Source organism: Microtus oregoni, unplaced genomic scaffold, assembly GCF_018167655.1.
Source record: "Microtus oregoni isolate MIOR12 unplaced genomic scaffold, Mior012 000002F_ref0000024, whole genome shotgun sequence".
NCBI lineage: Eukaryota > Metazoa > Chordata > Mammalia > Rodentia > Cricetidae > Microtus > Microtus oregoni.
In genome coordinates, this window is record NW_024543061.1 from 18,064,799 (window position 1) to 18,090,567 (window position 25,769).

At 35.3% G+C, this 25,769-nt stretch overlaps 1 protein-coding gene across 2 annotated transcripts in view; it reads right to left on the minus strand.

Moving 5' to 3' along the window:
• Positions 1-14,390: 14,390 nt before the first annotated feature.
• Positions 14,391-25,769, minus strand: part of Ctnna2 (catenin alpha 2) — a 1,108,102-nt gene continuing 1,096,723 nt past the window's right edge. For both annotated transcript variants that reach the window (XM_041679862.1, XM_041679872.1), the window contains one exon: positions 14,391-15,598. In XM_041679862.1, the coding sequence (XP_041535796.1) occupies positions 15,311-15,598 (288 nt within the window). In that variant the 3' untranslated portion in view covers positions 14,391-15,310. The remainder of the gene's footprint in view (positions 15,599-25,769) is intronic.

A 25,769-nucleotide genomic window follows, 5' to 3' on the forward strand; every position in this document is an offset into this window, starting at 1 on the left:
GAAGCCAAGGACAATGGCACTGGGTTTTGATCATACTGCATGCACTGGCTTTGTGGGAACCTAGCCAGTTTGGATGCTCACCTTCCTAGACCTGGATGGAGTGTGAGTGGGGGACCTTGGACTTCCCACAGGGAGGGAATCCTGACTGCTCTTTGGACTGGAGAGGGAGGAGGAGGAATGGGGGGAGGGAAATAGGAGGAGGTAGAAATTTTTAAGTAAAAATAAATAAATAAATAAATAATTTAAAAAAAACAATTATAAAAGATAGATTATATATAAAATTTTAGACTCACAAAGATAAGATAGATGATAGAGTATTTTTCTTAATTTTTTACAGTAAATGGACTGTTATAACTATAAGTCTTGCTTGATAACTGTTTTGTTATTTGTAATTTTACTATGTTAAAGTTAAAACCATCCTTTTCATTTAGACAAAAAAAAAAAGGAGGTGATGTGATTCCCTTCTGTATGCTGTGAATATGCTTTATTGCCATTGGTTAATAAAGAAGCTGTTTTGGCCAGTGACATAACAGAATAGAAAAAGGTGGGAATTCCAAGCAGATAAGGAAAGAATGCAGAGTCAGTGGGATGCCATATAGCTGCTGAAGGAGATCGATGCATGCTGGCACCTTTGCTGGTAAAGCACAGCCTCATGTTAAAATATAATATAATAGAAATGGGTTAATTTGAGATGTAAGAAGTAGCTAGAAATATGCTTAAGCTATTGGCCAAAGAGGATTAATATACTGTCTGTGTGTTTATTTCTGGTCTGGGTGACCAGGAAATGAACAAGCAGCGTATTTCAACAGTCTACCATAGCAATTTGGTTGTATTAAATGTGTTTACACCACTCTACACATAATATCCTGAAATCATATCACAAAGCAAACATCCCTTAAACAATAAATCAACATGCTTTAGATATCTGGTTACTACTAGTCTCTTCTCTCTGAGATTGGCCACTCCAGATGCTCCATATAAAAGGCACCACACTATCCAAATGTGACCATCTTGTTTTGTTTAGCATAATGCTCTATGTTAGATTGGTTACTGGATCTTAATTGTATAAAATATTAAGTTCCATTATGACACTTTCATACATATAGAATTATTTCAGTCATATTCACCACATTACAGTCTTTGGCATTGCCTAACTGGTTTGCTTTGCCTTCTTTTATAATCCTTCTCTTTTATATGTTAAGTTTATATTATTTATATGAAAGAAAATATGTGAATTTTGTCTTGTTGAATCTTAACATCATATTTTCCAGTTCTATATTTTTTCTGAAAATGCTATATTTTTTTACATTCCTGAATAATTCTACAAGGCATATATGTTTATAAAATATAATCTTTATCTATATATTTATTGAAAGATATCTATGATGATTTTATAACTTAGCCAATGTGGTTATGCCATAATAAATACAGTTACTTGGGTATGGTTATTGTTCAGTGCTAGTATAGCAGGTTTTCAGGTTATTACAGCTCTTATTATACTTTGTAAATGGAATTTATTTTTAAGTGTAAGTACAGCATTTTTAAGTGTGTGTGTGTGTGTGTGTGTGTTTACCTGAGTTAAGCTGTCCATGTTGGACACAGGGGATAGATACCCAGGGAGCTGGTGTTATAGGGGGAGATTGTAAGTCATCTTGTATGGGTTCTGGGCATTGAACTTGTGTGCTGAACAAGAACAGTAAATGTCATCACTTCTGAGCCATTTCTTCAGCCCCTGTGCTATATTTTGAAATCCAATATTAGGATGCCTTCTGTGTCTTTTTTTTCTCAGAATTTATTTGGCTGTTCAGTCTCTCTTGCCTTTTTTTAAATTCATTTTAGGATTTTTATTTGTCTATTTCTGTGAAGAATGTGATTAAAATTTTGATGGGAGATTTCATGGAACCTGTGGAACACTCTTGATACTACAATAATTTTCACAATATTAATTATACCAACATAAAAATCCTAACTACCCTAATATATTCCATTCTTAAATAAACTTTCCCAGTGTTTCACAGTTGATGTTATACACATGGTCCAGGTTTTAGTTTCATAGTTATTATTATAATTGACTTTCACCCCAATAGATATATTTATTACTAGATATTTGAGGCTCTTGTAAATGAGTTAGTCTACTTGACTTTTCCCCAGTGTGTTTCTTATTGGTTTGGAGAAAAACAACGGATGTTTATGATAATTTTCTATCCCTCTGCTTTAATGAAAGTGGGTTATTAAATTCCCGATCTCTTGATGGAATCTTTGGGGTCTTTTAAATACAGGTTGTGTGCAAATAAAAGAAAAACTGACTTCTTCCTTTTCTATTTATATATCTTTCATTTCTTTTGCACCTAAAAATTTAAACATTGTAATATATAGGAATGCAGAGTATGAAAATTTGCTTGGTTCTTTTCTGATTGCACAGGGAATGTTTCCAGTACAATAACATAGGTCTGTCATGCATATCCTTTAATATGTTACAGATTAATCCTTTTCTTTCTAATATTGTCAGGGTTTTTATCATACATAAAGCTATGGTAATATTTTTTGCCAAAAGTTTTTTATGTTTCTAATGAAATAATCATGTGGGGTTTTTTGTTTTGTTTTTTTTAATATATCTGTATTTTCATTTTATTAGTTTCTGTATGTCACATTCCTGGAATGAAAACCAGTTAGTTAATGATGCATGATCTTTTTAATGGGTAGTTGGGTTTGGTTTGTCAGTATTTTATTAAGGACGTGTGTGTGTGTCCATCAAAGTAACTGCTTTATAATCTCCTTTTTGTGTTGTGTCCTTAAATAGATTTTATGGAAACAGCTCACTGTGACAAATTTATTGTTTTATGGAATAGTTTGAAAAGCATTGGCATTACTTTTTATTTTACACTCTGATAGAGTTTAGCAGTTTGTTCATATAGTTCTCTGTTTTTTTGTTCAGAGACTCTTTATTACCAGTTCACATTCATTACTCTTTATGGATCTGTTGTGGTAGTTTATGTCTTATGAAAACATCAATTTTGGTAGGCCATATGCTTCTAAAAATTAATATAATTATTTTTCCAGATTTGCCTAACTTACTGAAATTTTTATTTTCAAAGCATTCCTTAATGAGGCATTGGATTCCACTGACAACCAATAGTAAGAATTTTTTCTCTTAGCCTAATTTGTCTAAGGTCTGTCAAACTTAATTTTTCTCCAAGAACTAACTGTTTATTTCACTGAATTTTTGCATGTCTTATAGTCATTATTTCATTAATTATCCTCCTGATTATTAAAATTGTTTCTTACTACCTATTTGTTTAGATTTGGCCTGTTCTTATTTTTCTATGATCTTGAGATATGTCACTGTTTTATTTGAGAATTCTATGAACTTTAATCTTTAAACTTTTAGTAGAAAAGTTCCCTTTTAGACCCACTTATATCTCTTAGAGATTCTGGTAAGCTGTGTTCCTACTTTCCTTTGATTCTAGATATTGTATTAAATTTTCTTCGATTTTATCAATGACCCATCTAAAATCATACATCTATTGCTGGATCTCTATTTGTGTATTATCTCTTGCTTTTTTGCTTTTAATTTTATTCCATATGCCAAAATAAATAAGTTGTATTTTATATTGGTTAATATTTGCTTAATGTAACAAAATCTAGCTTATTTTGGAAGAAGCCACTTAAGCTAGGATGACATGGGAGTGCCCTCTGTGTGCTGCGATTACCATTAATGAATAAAGAAACTGCCTTGGCCTGTTGATAGGGCAGAACTTAGGTAGGCAGTGAGGACTAGACTGAATGCTGGGAGAAAGAAGGGTAGGGTAAGGGAGATGCTATGGACCCACCACTGGAGATAGGCTTGCTTTGATGGTAAGCTACTGTCACGTGGAGATAAACAGATTAGTAGAAATGGGTTAGATTAAGATGTAAGACTTAGCCAATAAGAATCTAAAGGTAATGGGCCAAGCAGTATAGTGATGAGGCGAACAGGCCTGCTTTTCGTCCCACCTGGCTCCTACACGGCTAGTTTAGCTCCGGAATAATTCCATGGAAACTGTATTCATTTAAACACTGCCTGGCCCATTATTTCTGGCTTCTTCTTGGCTAACTCTCACATCTTAATTAACCAATTTCTATTACATCTGTGTATCACCACGTGAATGTGGCTTACTGGGATGAGTCTAACCTATGTCCCTCTCAGAGAGGTGAGCCATGGAGACTGCCTGACTCTGCTTTCTTTCTTCCAGCATTGTGTTGGGTCTACTCCACCTATCTAAGCTGCTGTCCTATCAAAAGGCCAAGGCAGTTTCTTTATTAACCAATGAAAGTAATACATAGACAGAAGACCCTCTCATACAAAGCAGTGTTTAAATTAATACAATTTCTGTGAGTTTATTTCTGTTCTGGGTGGCTGGGACAAACAAACAGGCATTCCTCCAACATTACTGAAAAGACATTTCTTCTGAAACTGTTGGATGGCATATTTTCTAGATGTAGGCTAAGTCTATTTGATCAATGTTCACTTAATTCTAAAGTTTACTTCTGTGGTGTTTTTTGGTCCCAATGAACTCTCTATTGATGATAATAAAGTTCTGCTATAACCTTCTCTTGTTCTATTTGTTCCCTTTAAGTATGAGTGCTATGAATATGCATTGTTAAGTGCATAACTAATGTTAATAGTTATATCATACTGATTGATTGCTTCCTTGATTAATAGATCATGGCCTTCATTTCTTTGTAAAGAGTTTGATTGGTGTTCCATGATATATATTGTTTTCCATCTTTGTGTTTTCAAACTAATGTGTCTTTACCAGGGAGCAATGTTTCATGCAGGTCACCACAAACAGCTGGATTTTTGAAAACTGTCATTATGTATATTCATTGTATATTTTGTTCTGTTATATAGAGACATTTCCATATAAATGTATATTGTATGTTGAGTATATTTTCTGAAATATTTCAAGCTTCTTTCTCACTCAACTTCCATTAGATCCTTTTTTCCCCACCAAGTTTCATTTCTGCTTCTGTGTGTGTGTGTGTGTGTGTGTGTGTCTGTGTGTGTGTGTGTGTGTGTGTGTGTGTGGTGTGTGTTTGTGTGTGCATGTGATTTTAGAGAGGTCATTATATTTGAGTATCAGATACTAGCTTAAACTGCTTAATACAATTATCAATTATTTCCAGCTGTGTTTATTTTCCTGAAAACAAGGCAACCATTTTCTTTTTATGTATGGATATATCTATCCCATTTCTTTATGGTTGGAAACCTGGGCTGTTCCATAATATAGCTGTTGTGATTGTCAGTGCACACTGATGTGCAAATATCTATATGATGTGTTGACCCTGAGTTCTTTGAGTAAATACCAACGAGTATTTATTGGCCATATCATAAGTCTATTTTTAATTTGCGAGGACAGCTCATACTGGTTTCTTTTTTATTGACTTTTATTGAGCTCTACATTTTTCTTTGCTCCCCTCCCTGTCTCTCCCTCCCTCCCAAGGTCCCCATGCTCCCAATTTACTCAAGAGAGCTTATCTTTTTATTAGAGCTATGTATGTCTCTCTTAGGGTCTTCATTGTTGTCTAAATTCTCTGGGATTGTGATTTGTGGACTGGTTTTCTTTGCTTTATGTTAAAGAACCACTTATGGGTGAGTCCATACTGATTTCTATTGTGGCCTACTTTACAAGAACAAAGCATAAGGGATATCTTTTTCTCATCATTTTGTTTGCTGATGTTTCTAAATGGCTGCCATTCTGACTGGGTAAGATGGAAAATCAATATAGTTTCAATTTATTCTTAGCGATTTTGATTTTATATATGTTGATTGGCACTTGTATTTTTTTGAGAATTGGCTTTGCATTTCACCATCTTATCTACTTAATCGATGGGATTTCTCTTGTTTTTCTTAATTTTTTGAGTACTTTGTATATTCTCAATATTAGTCCTTTGTCAAATGTACAGCTTACCAGGATTTTATTGAATATTGTAGCCTGTCTCTTCACATGATTACCCATTTTATTTCTTATAAATATTAAGTTCATAATTAATAATAAGAGAGAAATAAATGTATCCTTCTTTATGACTTATATACTTCTATATACAACAGATACAAAGTAATCTACCAGAAAAAATTTACAAGTGAAAGGGCAGGATACAAAATTTACATACAGAATAGATAGCCTTCTATTATCCCTCATCCCTTAAGGACTGTGAAAGATGAGGGAGCTGGGCTTCCCTTTACCAGCTGCAGCACACAGGAACATGAGCCCTGTGCCTTGTCTAAACAACACAGTGGAGTTAAATCTGTTGTTTGAGGTCCAGTACCCTGGCCCTGAGCATGTGAGTGTGTGATTGCTGGGTATACCCCTTTCTTCTGCCATGTGGTGGTGAAAGCAAGGAAAATATGCTCTCCTTCCCTAACCCCTAGCAGCTATAGGGGATGAGGGAGCTGACCTCCCCTTATCATCAGTCCTGCTAATTAATGGTATGTGTGTATGTGAGTGAGGGCAACGAGAGTTAAATCCTGTTTATTTATCTAATATTCTAATCTGTGCTTTTTAACTCAGGATTGATATTATCAATATCCCTGTGTTTATTAATTCAAGTCTTTATTAATTCTTTACATTTTGTTGATGATGTAGTGCTGGAAGCTTTCTCATTTTCCTAATTTGTGTAAGGACTTTTCTAATGTGGTCCATCCCTTCCTGTAACCTCATTAGTGACTTATATTACTTTTCATTGGGAATTTTTTCCAAGTATCTCCTGTAAATATGGCTTAATGGTCATTAATTTTTTTAGTTTATTTTTCTCATGGAAATTTTTTTCTCTTGAATTATAATTGACAGTTTTGTTGTGTGTAGTAGTCTGGGTTGGTAGCTGTCTTTCAGAGCTTAATGTATAACATGCCAAGCCCCTGACCTGCAAAAGTTTTTTTTGAGAAATGAGTTGGTGTTCTGTATTTGTGGTATTTATGTGTGCTATAATGTATATCTCTGACAGCTTTCCATGTACAGTATTTGCTCTGTGTACTTAATGTATGACTAATAATGATACAACTCTTTTTATTGATTTTATTGAACTGTATATTTATCTCTCCTTCTCTCCCTTCTTCTCCCCTTCCCTTCAACTCTCTACCATGGTCCCCATGCTACCAATTTACTCAGGAGATTTTGTCTTTTTCTACTTTCCATGTAGAGAAGATCCATGTGTGTCTATTTTAGGGTCTTAATTGTTGTCTGTATTCTCTGGAATTGTGTATTTTAGGCTGGTTTTCTTTGCTTTATGACTAAAAGCCACTTATGAGTACATATATTTGTCTTTCTGGGTCTAAGTTACCTCACTCATTATGATGTTTTCTACATCCATCCATTTGCCTGCAAATTTTAAGATGTCATTATTTTTTCCTGCAGGTTTTCTTTGCTTTATGACTAAAAGCCACTTATGAGTACATATAATATTTGTCTTTCTTGGTCTAAGTTACCTCACTCATTATGATGTTTTCTACATCCATCCATTTGCCTGCAAATTTTAAAATATCATTATTTTTTCCTGCTGTATAGCACTCCATTGTGTAAATGTACCACATTTTACTTATCAAGTCTTCAGTTGATAGGTATTTAGGTTATTTGTGGTTCTGGCTATGACAAACAATTCTGCTATAAACATAGTTGAGCACATGTCCTTGGGGTACAATTGAGAATCCTTTGGGTATATACCCAAAAGTGGTATTGCTGGGTCTAGGGAGAGTCTGTTTTTTTTAATTTTCTGAGAAATCACCATACTGCTATCCAAAGGGGCTGTACCATTTTACAGTCCCACCAGCAATGCAGGAATGTTTCCTTTGCCACACATCCTCTCCAGCATAAGTTGTCATCAGTGTTTTTGATCTTGGCTAATCTTACAGGTGTAAGATGGAATCTCAAAGTTGTTTCGATTTGCATTTCTCTGATGACTAAAGATGTTGAACATTTCCTTAGGTGTCTTTAAGTCTGATTTTGTTTGGTGTTCTTGATGCCACCTATATCAATATTAAATTAGCTGGTGGTGTGTTTAGGGTTCATATGAAGTTTAGGGGGCTGAAAATATGGTGTATTAAATAAAAGCCCTTTGTACCAAGTGCAAAATCTTAGTTCAATCTCTGGGTTGCACCTGGTGACAGGAAAGAAACAATCTCTGCAAATTGACCTCTGGAATCCACATATACATGCATGTGCATGCATGTGCGTGCACACACACACACTTACTCACATGTCCTTGCATGTGTGTGCTAAATAAATAATAAACAAATAAAAGTAAAGTCCTTTAAAAGCATAGAAAATGTTTTCCAGTTTTTGTCTGCCAGTAATTGGATTTCTTTGTTTTCTTGGTTTTGTTGTTTTTGTTTTTTTAATTGTTGTAGTTATTATTGTTGTTTTCCAGTTCTATGAATCATTCAGTAGTATTGACATCTCAAATATATTTATTTTTCTAATCCTTGTACAAGTATAAGGATTATACCTTTGTATAATCTTTTGTATTTTTTTTATTTCAGTAATTTTTCTTGTTTTCAGCATACATGTGTTTTGTTTCATTGATCTAGTTAACTCTAAAGTATTTATTAATTTCCTTCTTATTGTAAGTGGAATTACAATTAATTATCTTTATGTCTTTATATCTTTCATTTTAATGCCTACATACCTAATTTTTTACTCCTACTTCAAAACATTTTTATTAGTTCTAATGATTTTTTCACAGAGGGATAGTTTTCTAAAGATTAGATTATCTTCTACAAACAGCTATTATAATTTCTTCCCTTATTATATTTACTGATTGCTTTTTCCAGGACTAATAGTACCACTTAAACAAGAAACAGGGACAGAGAATAACTTTGCCATGTTTCTTATCTTGGAGAAATTGCTCTAGCTATTAAATAAGATATGTGCTATTGAAGTTTGTTACATTTAGCACTTCACATTCTGAATATCTTCCTTTATTCCTAGTTTGATGACTATTTGTAATCAAAGAAGGATTACTTTTGATAAGGAAGTATTTACACTTAATGATTTTTGTGTATCAGACCATCCTTGTATTGTAAAAATGATATATAAGCATTTGCCTCTAATATATTTTCTGTTGCTGTGAATACAATACCATAGGCAAGTTATGCTATAAAAATGATTCACTGAATACATGATTTTGACTCACAGTTAAAGGATCTCATCTGGCAAAGTCTTTCTACTGCTAAAATCCTAAAGCTGTGTATAGAAAAATAGTTTTCCAATAGACCTACTTCCAACATAATCAGTTAGCAGATTGATCAGCTCATCATTTAGTCTCATGAATGAACATATTCATTAAAAATAATTTTGCTAATCATGTCTTAAACCTGGTTGAGCGTCTTTACATATCATGAAAGGAATTGCATTTTAACATTAGTTTTATAGATGATACACTATATTTGAAACATAATATCCTTTAAACATGTTGAATTTTTCTTCCTCATATTTTAAGATCAAAGTAATCAAAGATGCTGGTTTGTAGTTTTCTTAATGTTTGTATAGTTTTCACATTAAGATAATGATAGCATCATGGACTGAGTTAGAATTTTTTGTTTTGAAGAGGAATCTTGAGAAGTGATGTTAATTTTTCGTGGTAGAATCTATAGAACTGACCTGCAAAGTCTTCTTGTCCTTTTTCTCTGTTGGGAAAGTTTTGAATACTAATTCTAGTTCTAGACAGATATGTATACATGTTTTCATGATTAAGTGATGCAGGGATCTAGAATTTATTTACTTCATCCTGGTTATTGTTTGTTGTCACATGGTTTCTTATAACACCTGAATAATGTTTTGTATTCTGTGCACAATATAGAGAAACATGCTTTTATTTATATTTTGTTCTTGTATTATCTTTTTCCCAACTGAGAAAAAGAATAAACTATCAATGCTGTGGGATTTCTTTTACTCTTTTTTCTCTATTTTGTAGACTAAATAAGGACACAGAGAGGGGAGAAAGGAGAGAGAAGATATTGATTTATTATAAGTAACCATTCCTGTCATTATAGAAGCAAATTCATGTTCTACCATTTGTATGCTATATGGCAAGACAGTGAGTGATTTATTCGAGTTCAGTTTTAAAGACCTGAGACTAAGAAAGACAGCAGTATGAGCCTTAGCTTAAAAACAACAAGCATTTGTGCAGGAGCACTGCTACACAACCTCAGGAGTAAATGAATGTCCTATCTCAGGAAGAGAGTGCATTTGGTCTTCCTCTACAGTTTTGTACTACTTGACATTTCTTGGCATTTCACTGACATCAGGGAGGGCAACAACCTTCACAACTTAATGTAGGGAAACGAGATCTCTGATAATACTCACAGTCAAAGTAAAAAATGGTGTTTAATAAACTATATGGGCATCACTTAATGCACTCAAATTGACAAAAATTTGCCATCATACTTTGTTTTCCCTAGATTTGCTCCTGTTTTATAATAATATCCTGAAGTTTTTGATTTATGTCTTTTACTAAGTATTTATAATTACATATTTCTTCTTAACAGTTTTTATACAAGATATCAGCATTTTGTGGTTTTGCTTTAATTTGTCAAGATATTTTCTAATATGCCTTGTGATTTTATTCCATTGATTAAGATTAGGTTGGCTTCCATATTTGTGCATATTTTCCAGTGTTTTTCTGCTGATTTCTAGTTTTCTTTCACAGAAATTCTCCAAAAGACATGTTTTCAGTTTTAACACTTTAACATTTGACTTTGTGTCTTAACATATTGTTTAATCTGGATAATATTCCCAGTATATTTCAGAAGGCTATGGATTTTGCATGTATCTATCAGGTTGAAATGATGTACAGTGTTGTTCAAAACCTCTTACTAACTTTTGGTCTCGCTGTTAAATGTGTAGCCCTGAAGTCTCCTATTATTGTCATGTTCTCTTAGAGACATTAATATCTAGACACATATACTCATTATTGTAGCTTTATGAAGAATTGATCCTTGGTTATTACAAAGTATTTTTTTCTCTTGCAATGAATTTTGTTGTGTGACTATGATATCTTTTCCTGTTCTCTTTGCTCATTCTTTTTGTTGCATATATTTCTACAGTTTTCATTTTAGTCTGAAGAATTTCTAGTAGACTATAGTACATATTTGGACATTTGAATAAGTAGCTACTTTGACCTTTGCAGATTGTATTTATTGCACAAGGATACAATAACCAGGCCATTTCATTCCTAAGCATATATGTTTCTAAGCCTCCATATTTGTTTCTTTCAAGTATCTTGTTTATACAATTGCTCTTAATTCTTCTATATTCTGTGGAAATCTCACCACTGCTTCCCCATGCCTTAAGTGTTTATGATATTCTCATAATCTCTTACTCCAGAAGCATGTAGGTCTTGAGTTTCTCAGAGTGTGTGGTTTTTGTTTGACCTTGAATCTGATACTCAAACCCTAATTCAATACCAGTCAACTCTCCGGGTTATGTAAGGCACAAACCATTACTCCTTTCAGACACTAGGTAAGGTAGAACAAGACACAGAAGTTTCCCTCTTTTCTTTGCCTTGTTGAGAAACAGACTTGAGTGACATTCCTTTGGACCACATGGTTAACAAAGGACTGGGTGGAGTAGCCAACAAAATGTTCCAAACTTCCCTACACAATGTGTTTTTCTTGTTCGTACATCCTTTTGATGAAACCAGAAATGCCTATCCTCCTATACTTGAAAGTTATTTTTAGGAAAGTCTCTGTGTATGTGTGTGTGTGTGTGTGTGTGTGTGTGTGTGTGTGTGTGTGTCTAGGGGCAGACATTTACAATTTAGTTTTTTCTGCCTCTTTCCTTCTGGTGTATCCTCAAACATACTACTGCAGTTTGAACATGCCATTGTTGTTTGTCTTAATGAGTTTTTTCCAGATATTCAACATTCTAGCTCTTCATATTCTCCAGGAATAAGTTTGATAATTTCATTATTATTACTCCAAAGCTAGTTATTCTAAAAATTACTGGAAGGTCTCACATTCCATAGAAATATCTTCTGATTGATATTTCTTTCAGTCCTCATTATCTACACAGTTTGTTTCATCCTATAATAAAAGGGTCTTTATTACTATTTTTTTAATGTAATCATCCAATTTCAAAATTTCATTCTCTTTCATTGCCAACACAGCCTAGACTCATCCTGTCTCATCACATTTATGCTGCAGAACCCCTTGCTTGCTATGACTAACATCTTCTGCTCTAGGAAGAGCTTATAATTACCTTGGGCTCTCACTCTACTCATGCCTCTTGTGCAATTGAAGTGTGTCTTTCAGGTATCAAAAATAAATTTTAGGAGATGTGTTGGATCAAAGGGTAAGAGCATGACCTGTTCTTGTAGAGGACCAGAATTTGGTTCCCAGCTCCTATGTCAACCAGCTCACAATAAACTGTTAATTCTACCTCCAGGAGATCTGATGCTCCTTTTTGGCCTTCACAGGCACCTGCACTCAAGTGCACATACCTATAGAGAAGCACATAATTTAAAAGACATCTTCAGAAGAGAGCTAATCTAATAAAATTATTTACGATTTAGTTGTCTCTACATCTTTCATAAATCCCCAAAATACTAATACCTCAGTAGATATTGAGGTTGTAGTTCTAACCAGTAGGGTTTTTTTTATTTGTCTGTTTTGCTACTGTATTCATTTTATAATTTGGGTATGATACTTCAAGCTGTGTACTTCTTTCCATTACCTTCTAGAGCATATGTCTTAGGGATAGGAAAGCAGCAGCTGTTCCATTGCTGTGGAACTCTCAGCAAAGTGCCTTCAGGATTCAGTCACTGTTCTTGATCTCAAGAACAACCATGGTAGGAACAGGGATAAAGTTGGCTGAATAAGAACCAAAAGCAAGGACAATGCAGATGCGTGCTACACTTCCAGAAATGAGCAACAGTGGCGACTGATTTCCAGAAAGCATATATACACATGGTTTGTAAATATTAAAGTATTCAGGTAGCACTGTATAGGTCAAATTCACAGCATTCTTAATGTGCTCTTCAGATATCTATTGGTTATATTCAGGAATGTCCAGTAAGCTTTTGAATGCTTTATGTTTCTTGGCTGTTCTGGAGTACATTCTTTAGTGGTTTAAAAACTAGAATAGAATATAAACTTGGAAAGTTAATTTTACTAGTTATGTTCCACTTAAGGACTTAGGAATAACATTTTTGTTGATTCTGTACCTAATCATTAATGCCAGGCTGACACTTTTATCTCCTCTTTTAACCTCTTACTATTTAACCTTCCTTCCATCCTAGTGAAAAGGGATGTGAAGAGGTGTCACTCATCTTTAAAACCTTCAGGGGCAAGAAAAATGGAATTGGTGATATTTTTAGGGAAATGTTCCTCAAAAGAGGGCTTTAGCTGTTGTTTCTGAGAAGGTCAGGTTCTCAGAATCGAGTCAATGGTGCTAAGAATGTGCGCCATCAGTATTCTGGTCATTAGACAAGTGGTAAGCCGGTGCCTACTATGCCAGATGAGCAAAAAGGGAAGCTATCCAGCACATTTGCTGAGCCCATAGATCAGTCTAAATCCTGGCTCCAATTTTGGTTAAGTCCCTGATACATCTCTGAATGCTAATGCCAATTAAGGTGGGAAGCTTATCATATTTAATGATTAGTGTTGCAAATCATTCAACAGCTTTTATAGTCATTCCTCCATCATGGTCTGAGTGTTGCGTTAAGTGCCAGTCAGCAGTGCTTTTAGCAGAACCATTTCCAAATAAGATTTTGGACTTTGCTTTCTTTCCTTCCAGTACTTTCCTAGCCCTTCACTCTGGGATCAAGCACATAAGCTAGCACAGTTTATATGCACATGACACCATGACATTATTATGTTATTGAGGAACACACTTTACCTAGCATCTGCTGGCAGTACATAGTGTTGTGCATCTTGCAGAAATCATTCTAATGGAGGAAGTTCTGATTATTCATTTGAATAATTCCTTGTCATTCCCCTCTACTCAGTTCATAACTGAAAAACAACACCCAACACATCTTTGGTGATCTGATGGAGGCCTTGTTTTTATGATTTAAAGAGGAAAAGAAAGGAAGTAAATAAAATATTTTTGAAATTAAGTATAGCTTAACTTTAAATCTTACATCTCAAGTGTTAGGAGTTTAGCCTAGGGCCAATTGTGGACCAGAAAAGTGAAATACAAGCATTCTCATTTCAGATTCAGTTTGAAAATGAAGCAAGACAAATGGCAAAACAAACCACCAAACACATTTCTAGAAGAAAAATGACTGTGAGATTCCATATATTTAAGTGCTGATTTGTGAAACTCAAACAAGAAGCCTTTTTAAATCAATGTTTAAGGATATTCTATGGCCTTATATTACCCACACGTGTAGAGAAATGAAACACTATCCAGGTGTCAAGATTAAATGTGTTTATTTTGTGTCAGTGAATACAATGGTATATTAGATACCGGCACTCCAAGCTACACACCTATGCATTTGCCTCTAAACCTTCACACACTGTCAATCGCCATTGCGCTAACGTTCCACCATTGAGCCTTCTATGTCTAGCAAAGTCAGAGTTCAAGTTTAAAAGGAAAGAAAGGAGCAGAAGGAAGGACAGTCGAGCTCCACTTTGGGTTGTCAGTGTCCGCAGACATATCCAGGTGTCTCGAATGAATGTTTATTGTCTTCAGCAGAGGGGAGAAATGATGAGAGGAGCACTAGTAATGGCACTACCAGGAAGGAAGAACAGAATGCAGATTAAAGAAGCCTTGGAGAAGGGACAAGTTAGTTTCTCCTCAGGTAAGAATCCACATGATAGCATGGATACAGGACATCGAGGTTAAATTGTTCAATTTGTGGGCCACACACTTCAGCGTATTGGCTAATACATTTTTGCACCGAAACAGAAGCAGTACAGGTTTTATGTTCTACCGTTACACTTCCAGGTTTTTCACTTATGAATATACCTGCCAACCTAATGATTCTTGCATGCATTAGAGTTTGCTTTTGTAGAGTTAAGTTTATTTCCCCATTCCCCCCCACACCCATGAACATTGCAGTGTGAACTCTTTGCCCAACTTTAAGAGAATGTTGCTAAGGACAGCTCCGTGCCACCTTGGGACAGAAATGACCTGTCCCCTCTGCAGGCTACCGATGGCAGTAGTGTTGATCTCATCTCATCTTACATGCAAACAGATACTGTTCTCTTAAATTCCCCATGCCAGAGGCACACAAGTCGGCAGGTATGCTTACAGAAATGGAATCAAAATGAAAAAGAAAGAAAAGGCAGGACAACAGAAAGAAAACGCTTTCTTGTTTGAAGCCTACTGTCCTAGAAGGAATCCATCGCTTTGAATTCACTTAAAGCCTGCACAGGCGAAATGTGTTTCTTTTGAGACCCCCGTCGAACTCGTGTCTGGAATTCTTCAGGCTTTTCTCTCTTCACAAGGGGCTTCTTTTCAGGAGCCTTCATCTTCCAAGACACAACGGGAGAGTTGACAGCTGCCGTCCCATAGACCTTCTGGTATTTGGTTGAGGCTACATAAGATGCTTTCACCGTGAGGACAACAGCATTCATCAGGTTTTTGGCTGCCTGGATGAGTGAGGTAGCACTGTCCAGCTGGAAGAGGAGAAAAACAAGATGCATCAGGTCAGTCAAGGCCTCAAAGTCACAAGACACAGGTACAGTTTCACACATCAAGTAGTGTTTTGCTTCTGCTAGTGTTTCCACACAAGCAAATTATCACAAGATAAAGTTAGCACATTAGAAATCAGCCGCCTGGCTTCTCCTACTCTCGATTCCAAAATAAGCAAAATTATGTTGCTCTACAGTACACAGTTCTCTAAAATCCCAATACAACTGAAGACCAGGCACTATTCTTAACATGTATGTTCCCCCGTGGGGAACATATATTGTTAGACTCATTCACAATGGTAGCAGTTACTCAAATGTTTGAAACATATTCGGCAGTCACTGGACACTTTTTTAAGAAGCCACAAAGGGTTATACTTCAGTTTCATGTCCCTACCTATGGAGGTATCTTTATACATTATTTCTACTTCCCAAACTCCAGAAATGAAGACACCAGACAAGATAAGATTTTTACTTATTGATGTTGGAGTATGCACTTCAATATTTCTAGATCATGGTTATATATCCTATGAAAATATCAGTTATTGTGGTATGATTTCCTGGGTCAGATGGTGTTCAGAAAGGGCCACCTGCTCATGTATTCATCAACTATTTCCTATATACTATGTACCAAGCTTTTTTTTTTTAAAAAAAAATGAATTTCTAAAGCATTTCGTTCCCACTTAATTCTTTAAAGCACTCCATCTAGGTGTTTTCACTAATGTCACTTTATGATGAGAGATGTGGTTCAGGAACTTATGTAGTTTTAAATTAAGGCATTCTTACAGACTGATTCATACTGACACATATTGGATGGGTAATTTTTAAAAAATGCCATAACAAGCTAGTCATTGAGGCAGCTAATGGAGGACCAAGAGTTGAGGCCAGTCAGAGCATAATAGACGGATTCTGCTGCATTTAACATAGCTAGTTCTAGGCTAGTGAGAACAACTCTAAAAAGAGAAAAACGGGGACATCCTGGGTTACATAGAGAGACCTATGTCATAAGAAACAATAATAAATAATAAAATAATAAACTCCATCACTTGACCAGCACTTTTAAATTTACCTAATTTCTGCAATTTGTTGAAGCATTTGTTACATAAAATACGTTTCAACTCTACTAGGATCAAGCACTGAACCATCAATGCTAGAAAAACTACAGTTCCCAGACTCTCTTTCAACAAAGAGTCTTCATGTAATCTAATGAGAGAAACAAATAACTAGCTAGACTGGAAGTTTTACTCCAGCTCTAGGTGTGTTTGAGCATGGTAGACCATTCATCAATTGCTTTGCAGTGAGAAATAGAGAAAGTAGCTCACAGTTTAAAGGACTGAACTAAAGACCTTCCTCTGTATTCCTTTGTAAAGTACTGCTTATATAACATGGGTATCTAGACTATGGCCACTTGTAGGGATACAAATGAAACACAGAGACATGAAAGGTTTAGTGAATAGAAATAGCTTTAAAAAAGAGACTAAAAACCCCGTCGCTCTGCCATTCCATGTGACTGATATTCACATAGCTTCCTGTCATCTCTTGTGATCAAAATGTCCACATGTAGTAACTGGGGTCATTGAAAGTTGGATCAATGCCTCTCTGATGCCATTACTTTGACAGATTCTTGCCCCCTATTCTTCATAAAAACTAAAAAGAGGTTTTACACTAGGTTAAAAATGTTTACAATCTAATGAGCAATTATTCCATCAACTAAAAGCTTGGATTCTGATCACTGTGAAAATATAACATTCTTTGTATTTGAGTCTCTAGTAATACTAATTAATTGATGCTTTGCCATGAAAAATATCAGTAAGACTAATACTGTAGAAGAACAGCAGTTTGTGCTACTAAGCCATGAATCACTAGAATATAATGAATTGCTATGCAATTTAACTTAATCAAGTAGATCAACCCATTTCGCATTTCACTTTGTCATCTTTTATGATTATACAAGGTGCATATATACAAACAATTGCCCAATCTGTATTGTTTAGTTTATACCTACTATGAGGCTAAAGCTAACATTAATGACAAATTTCTATATTATTCAATATTAATATGAGAAAGAAGCCACGCATAGATTACTTTAGTGCTTCCCATTCTATAGTCTTTGGATTGTCATGTCAGCATCACCCAGAAAAAAATCCTTTCAGAGGCTCAGCCCAAAGATTTGTGAAACAAATTACAAATTAAAAATCTTCCATTTTTAACAAGAGACCTAGGCGATTCTGATAGATATACCAAAGTTTGGCGACAGCTGAACTAGTGGAACCAATCAGCATATTTTATCAGTTGCCTCCAGTCCTTCACAATATCTGACGAAATTTCACATGTTCAGTTTTTTTCCCAGTTTCATGCCAAGTAGAGGGATAATTTATGGATCAAGATAAGACAATGTGTTGGGTCAATTAGAACACATCCATCATGATTTTTAATGAGTTAGAAATAACATTCCCCCATGACCCTCATCCTTAACTATGATTATTCCACATCAGTCTTTCAGGTTTCAAAAATGACTAATATTTATTCATAAAGCTAGTTAATTTTATTCCACGCCATTGGTAAAATAGAGAGTCAAGTTATATACCAGGGATAATATTTCTTTTGAGGGTTATGAAGAATTATTAGAATAAAACAAGATATGTCTATTATAGTATTAAATGGCTCTTGAAGAGTGAGACTTGGGGAAAAGAATGGAATGAATCTGAATAAAAAGATACAGGTAATTTGGAGATTTTTTTTTTATTACAGATTCCATTCTTAGATAGATGGTATCTGATTCTTCAGCAAAGCTAGGGGAACCTGTCTCTTCTTCAGAACCCATTTGTTCTCCCAGCCTGATGCAGGAGTCCTGTGAATAAATTTCATATATTTTTGAGAGTGAGATGGCTCTGAGATACAAGTCCAGTGGTTTTGCTCAAACCACCTGCTAAGGCAGATACTGGGGGAGAGACCTAGACAACGAACCTTGAACAAACTGCACATAGACAATAAGCTGAATCAAAAATGTAATACAAAATGTGACTTTAAAATAAAGTTGAATTCCAAAAGCATATATTTTGTCCACTTCCCTAGATCTACTTTAATAGCTTAGCTATTTTTCAATGTGGCTTATTTTTTCTTTTAATTTAAATGAATGGAATTTGTTTATTCTTGTCCAAAGTGACTTCTAACTGAAAAGTTATAAGTGAAATTTTAATCCCCAAAAGATATTAGAAAGAGTAAAGACATGTGACATGATTTCTTTTAGCAGGGTTTAAGGACACCTATTTAGCATAATTACTTTCTATTTTCTGATGTTTTACTCTAACAGTGGCATTTTAAATAAGATGAGTAAATTAACATATGTAAGTGAAGTTCTAATAATAATAACTGACATTAATTGAGCACTTATGAGGAGGTGCCTGGCATTGCCTTAGTTATGTTAATTAAATTATGTGATTCAATTTTAAAAACTTCTCAAGTAGCAATGATTGTTGCACTCATTTCATGGGCAAGGAAACTGCTGTTTAGGAACCAAAACCAATTCCATCTTTTGACAAGATTTGAAAGCCTGTGAACAGCATCATTCCTTGAAATCACTATATAAACTCTGGGGTCTTATTAATAAGTTACTAGATATGGATCAAAAAGCCTCTGCTTCTACTTGCTTTCCTGGACCTGGAAGCCTGGTATCTCAACTCTGAAACATCCTGGTATTATCATCATCACATGTTATGACTGTGTCCATCTCAAATGTCCTCTAGATTTTTATCTTAGGAGTTTGAATCCACTCTGTGTAGACAGTTTTACCTTGTAATGTTCCTGTCCAGTGTTTAACTGTCCCTAGCAACTTTTGACCTACATCTGTCTTTCTGTCTTAGAGTCACACTCACGGCAACAGAGCCTGCCAGGCAACCTATGTGTATCTACTAGACAGTTTTAACTATTGGTTTAGACTTTTAAGTGGGTCTGAGCCATTTTAACTAAAGCTCTAAGCCTTGATCCTGATCTCCTTAAAAGGAATTCAAAATGTAAGATCATCACCACTCCTGAAACCTTCAATATGTGCATCTCTGTTTAGTGTAAAGCCATGTGTTCATTAAAGGCACTTCTGTTCCCCTTGGTGGTCTTCGCAACCAGTCTAAGAGCAACTGTTCATTTGTAAGCTAATTTTAAAAATATGAGCTCACGTTTAACAAATCAGATCACACGACGACTTTCTCTCATTTAGATGGACAATCAGTCCTGAGAGTGCTCATGTATCTCACCATGTGTGAGGTCTATTAGTAATAGATGGCCCACTCTAATCCCATAATCAGGGGTAAAACTCAGGAAGCCTGATTTGAGGAGCAGTGCTGTGGCCATTGCTCACAATAGACCATCCTCACTCCCTCTACGATTCTGTTGAGCTGTGCTGGACTCATGTTCTTCCACACTTGTCCCTGGGCATAGAAATCAAAATGCTCCTAATTATGTCACTAATCTTTCAAAATATCAAAGTACTATTTTAAAGAAGGCAACAGATGTTTCCTCACATCTTGTTCTATTACAGTCCATGAAAGCAAATAAGGGTGAGTTAAGCTGTTTCTGAGGCGTTTTTTTTTTTTTTTTTTTTGGCCTGTTTCCCCCTTCCCTGCCACTTTTCCCATTCTTAACCACACAAAACTTCCATCACAAAGTCACATAGGGATAGTCTTGCTGTTCACTGTCCTCATTTGAGTCTTGAATGGAGGGAAGACTTTGCTGAAAATAATTCTTCCCATCTTTGGTAATTTCTGCTACTGTCTAATTCTTTATAACTTTAGAGCTGAAAATTATCATGGTATGTACTTGAAATGAGTTCTTAGGAATCTCCTAAAACCTCAAGTCACTACTGTTGGACTATTTCATTAAAGCTGGGCTTCCACTGAACATTGCACCGTTTCAATAAAACTGAACATCAGTGCATAACTCAGTCACACTCTTGAAAGCAATGCTAAAATCTTTTCTCTTCTTTTCCTATATTCTTTCTCCATTTTCCACCCAGGTAATTTGCCACACAGTTATTTATTCTATATTTTATCAACCACTTTTCTTAAGTGATGAGTATGTAAACATGAACAACTCAGATACAGATTGTCAGATGTTCCAAAAGATCCAGAAAAGATGAGAGACAGACTTAAAAGCTTAACTTTCTATGAAGAGGGCCTTAGTAGAGTGTCAAGAGCTCAAGGAACCACAGAAATAGAGAATTTTCTTGGAGTCATGTAGGAATGGATAAGGCAGGAAAATGGGTTTCATGGTGGTCACAATTCCAAAAGTTTGATGGAAAACAAGTCAAAAATTCCTATTGCCTCTGGCTTTATATTTGATGTGCCTAGGCAAGACTGAGAACATACAATTTTAAGTTTGTTACATAGCTCAGTTTAATTCCCCTGTCTTATCCGACTGTTATTTTAGGGACCATTAGAAATATTGGAGAGAATATTGGGCATCTAGACACAAAAAAAATCACATTCTGTTTCTATTAATAAATCATCCTAATTTTAAAATGTATACATATACAATATATATTCATTTATGTTTTTTCTTCTAGCAATTTTTTTTACAGAACAAGATAAAAGAGTACATCATAAAGTCCTAAATCTGTTTTCTCTCTGAACATCCAAAAGTACAAAATATTTATTTAAAAATTCTCATCATAAGACTTTTCAGATAAAAAAATCAATATCCTTTTAATAATCTAAGACATGACATTATCAAGAAAGAGCCTATTTGATTAGAAAGTAGCTTTGGTTGACAAAGGAACCATGAAAGAATTAGCTATCCAGAACAATGGGATGCTCACTTGAGCCAATGAACAATAAAACAAATGCTGTTTATGTTTTACAATTTCCTTTAAGAAATAACAATAAAAAATGATGTCTAAAAGTGAAAAATGTAAAAGGCATGGAAAACTCACTGGACTAAATGGTCCAAAAAACTCAAGTGTTTCAGGATGTCATGCATAAGGGTGAGGGATGTCAGCGCAGAGGATTGGGATGTCAAGTGCACACTCAGCATGCATTCATTTACAGTAACCATGTGGTTTGAACCCATTTTGAGATAATATGTTTATATTTAAATAAAATGATTAGAACCAAAAATATATAATGAAACACACAAAGGCAGGCCATGGAAATGCAAACTGTTCCCTCATCAAAAATAATGAGAATGTCATGGGAATGCTGGCCAAGTGAAAAAATAGAAAAAGCAAGTCCATTCAGGACTTGTTTTGGCAACAGAAACCTAAGAAGGATGCTTGATGACAGTGAAATGTTCAACAGCCTAAGAGAAAGTGCACTTCACTTTCCCGTCAAGGCTAAAACTATTCTATTTTCATTACCTCAACTCCAAGCTAATAACAGTGAATATAAAACTAGAAATAGGTTCCAAAAATATGGCAGAAGTCCATTTTAGTCACTTGCAAGATTTTTGAGTGGCTAAATAAGATAGCTTTAGTACAGAACAGGAAATAGTTTTAGCGGCACTCACCTACATATTTTGCAAGAGAAAAAAACTATGATAGAAAAATTGAGAATAATTTTATTAAAAGGCAGATACTTTCAGAAAACTGCAGCTGGCCTTTAGTTATATTTACCCATCTCCACCCCCACAAAAATGTCTCACATTGCTTGCTGGCGTGGGGAGATTTTGCTACAAGTCAGCTTTGCTGTTAATGAATGGAAAAGCTAGACAGAGAGCAATAGGGTCTATAATCTGCCAAGAATATTTTTTGTTTGCTTGTTTTTTAATAAGTCCATGAGACTTTGAAAAGGTATTTGATCTTCTTAGAAGCCATGCCACATCTGAAATACCTTGAAATATCTGCCTCTTTTCCAGAATTTATATTAATAATTCCTTTTTAAAAATCTTTAGTAAGTCAGGAGCAATAAATAACTCAAACAAAAATGGTGTGAAAAGACTTAGCTGTGTCCCTTCTTCCCCAATACAAGGATATTTATATACTGGCAAAAATGGGGGAAAGAATATGTCTACTGTGGCAAGTTATCATTTTGTTACTCTCTCCACTCACTTCCTCAGAGAGCAACAGTGAAATAAAGTTAGCAAAGCTGGTTTTCTTTTGCTTAAAACTGCCAGGAATACCAAATCGTGATTTACCACTCACTCTTGTAGTCTTCAGGGCAGACATTATTAATCTATCACAGTACTTTGTTTACGCAGAACTGACTAAGTGACAAAGGAAGAGGCAACATATTAACTTCCCTCCTCCAAGAGTTCACATTTTCACAGAGTTGTTGGAGACAGTGTGATACCATTTACAACACAGATAAATCACTCACTATATTAGGTTTATACGTATATGAGCTTAAATACCTTTTGATTTCATTACGGCCCATCAAACCATTAACAAATACTTTTTATTTAAATGACACACATTCCCCTTTTTATTCCAATAACTAATTTTTTAGGAACAGATTGTGCACTTCTCAGTAATGGCACTTTGTTATGAGTTTTCAATTAATAAAACCATTAATGAGAATACGTAAGTTTAACAGAAGTGCAAGTTATTTTAAGAAACTATTTTTAAATTAGGTAATAAAAGCTAGCAACATATATTAAGAATCATTGTGTCTGAGGTAAAAAATAAATGTCCCTGGCTGATTGTCATTTAACCACAAGTACAAAATATTATATGCACCGATATCAAACAGATATCACCTAGGATATTGTCAGATAAACCTGAGCAAGTAGTTTGCCCCGGAGTCATTCTTCTTATTTGATCACTCAGTCTTGTATGACAAATATTTTCATTTTAAGTAGGGGATCAATCATGACAGAAAGGAACACAAGAGATCTGTTGTTTTCTTCTATACGGGGTCCTTGACCTCTCCCAGAGAGGCAGTTGGTGCTCTACCAACACTGAAAGTCAGTCCTGAGGAAATCTCTATGTATGAGCCAAAGATTAAATTGGCAAAGATCTTAGCACAAAGGTCCTGCAGTCTCAGACTGGCTAAGCAAAATGTCTGCAAACCCTCACTGAGAGATTTACCAATTGGTTCCCAGGTAACTCTCCACTGGCTATATTTGTGTCTTGGATTTTTTAATTCATTTAGGTAGGTAGTAGTGCTTCATAGTCGGCCAGTTCACTGATTAACTGTCTTCATTTGCATTTTTTCAATTATAGGTAAGTAAACCTTGGGGACTCCCATGAAGGCTTAATTACAGTCAACACATTTTCTAAATATGGCTTAAAGCCATTTTTTCTCTACCAGTAAAGGGTGAATAATTCTTGCTCAACCCAAACAAGGGGTTCTTGCTACACTTGAGATGCTTTGCCTCTTGTAAAATTAAGAGCAATTATGTCTCAGGCACCTAGGAATTCTCCCATCTTTTCCAGACTTTCTTCCTCCTTCCAGCTCCCAACATCATCCCACCATTCAGGATTTCATGGTCTATTGATCTCTAAAGTCTTTGCTTTCATGTGACAGAAGACTTGTGAGGAAATAAATTCGTCAGGTTAAGAAGTGACCTATGAATCTTGAGACACACACCATGATAGAGTATTGGATAGTATCTTGGAGAGTGTCAGTTTTTGTGCCATCATGTGAGTATACTGCATATTCACTGTATATTCACCAATGACTGTGTCCTCTCTGATCATATATATATATATATATATATGATCATATATCTGCATTATTTATCTTCCAATTTTAATATCATATAGCTACTCCTCAAAAGACCAAGGCTTCTTATTGTGTTGCCTATGGAGAGCATCCCTACCTTCACTCTTCCTTTTTCCAACAGCCCCAATTCCCAACTTTCATGATGATGAGGCAGTATAAGAAAAACCCTTCTTCAACAGTAGTGAATTCTTAAGCTATGACACAACCTGGGTTCAAGGTCCAAAGGGATTGATCACTAACTATGTGATGTTTAATGAGTTACTAAACACAGCTGTACTCAAAAGTCTTGATCTTTATACTGCACAAGAATATTAACTGAAGCATTGCTTGAAGTAGTAAAGCAAGTATCTATAGCCACACTAACTGGATAAGCTATGTAACCATGCACATGACTACTTAGTTGTAATATAAATGCAATTTCTATGTAGACATGTAAATAGTTGAGTGAAAATGGTATGCTATTGATCACAATACAGTATAATCTACAGTTTTACTAGATTACTAAGTGCTAAATATAAAAATGCCCTTAGTTCATGAGCCTATGTACGAAATCCTCAGCTCTATCTGTCCCCCATTACTACTGAGACTTTTCATTCCCAATTCTTTTGATCCCTTTTCAGTTTTCCTTCACTCTCCACCCTCAATTTAATAATTTGGATGTCTGTTTTATTCTGCCTTTCCTGAAATTACCTGAACCTAACTTTTATCCTTAGCAGAATCTTATACTTTTCATGGATAAAATGTGGAAAAGTATTCAGAAAAGGAAAATAGAAAACATGAAAATGTCTGCATACTTTTAGCACTAGTAAGTCCTTCAGAATGCAGAACTAATAAAGAGTCACAGAAAAAATTAAGGATCTTGGGCAAAACTCTGATGCCCCAAATATCTAGCAACACTTAGGGCTTGGCAGTGGCTAGAAGAAGTGTCTACTAGGAGTTGGTAAGAAGCTAATCTGGCTAAGAAACTGTTATGCTTGAGTTGCGAGACCCCCAATGAGACTACCACAGAGTCGACTTTCCAATGCAATTACACAAGGTTTCCTTATTGCTCTACAGGCTTGCAAGAAGAAGTTGCTTTGTCCCACACACTGATGCAGAGGGTGATGGAAAAAGGCGCAAGGCTCACAATGCAGGGGGTCTTCAAAGAGAAAAACCACAAGCAGGGAGTTACATGCTTTAACATTACCTGATTGGGCTGGGGATAGTTGGCTCTAAGTCATAAGGGGATTTTTGCAACTTTCCACAAAACCACCCAGTAACTGGAAGAAAAACTTGTCTGTTTAGCTTCCGATTGGCTGTCCTTGAGTCTCTGGGAAGCCAGATACTTTTGGGGCCAGTTCTGGCTTTTCTCTGAATTTACAGGTACATGGGGTGGGGCGTCTGGGGTGGAGTGCCTGCTAGGTTAGACTCTCACAAAGATTGTGCCTGAGTTTAAGATGAAAAATCAATATTCTCAATCTAATTTTAGAAACATTAAATGAAAAAAAAACAATATATGATAAAGTGTG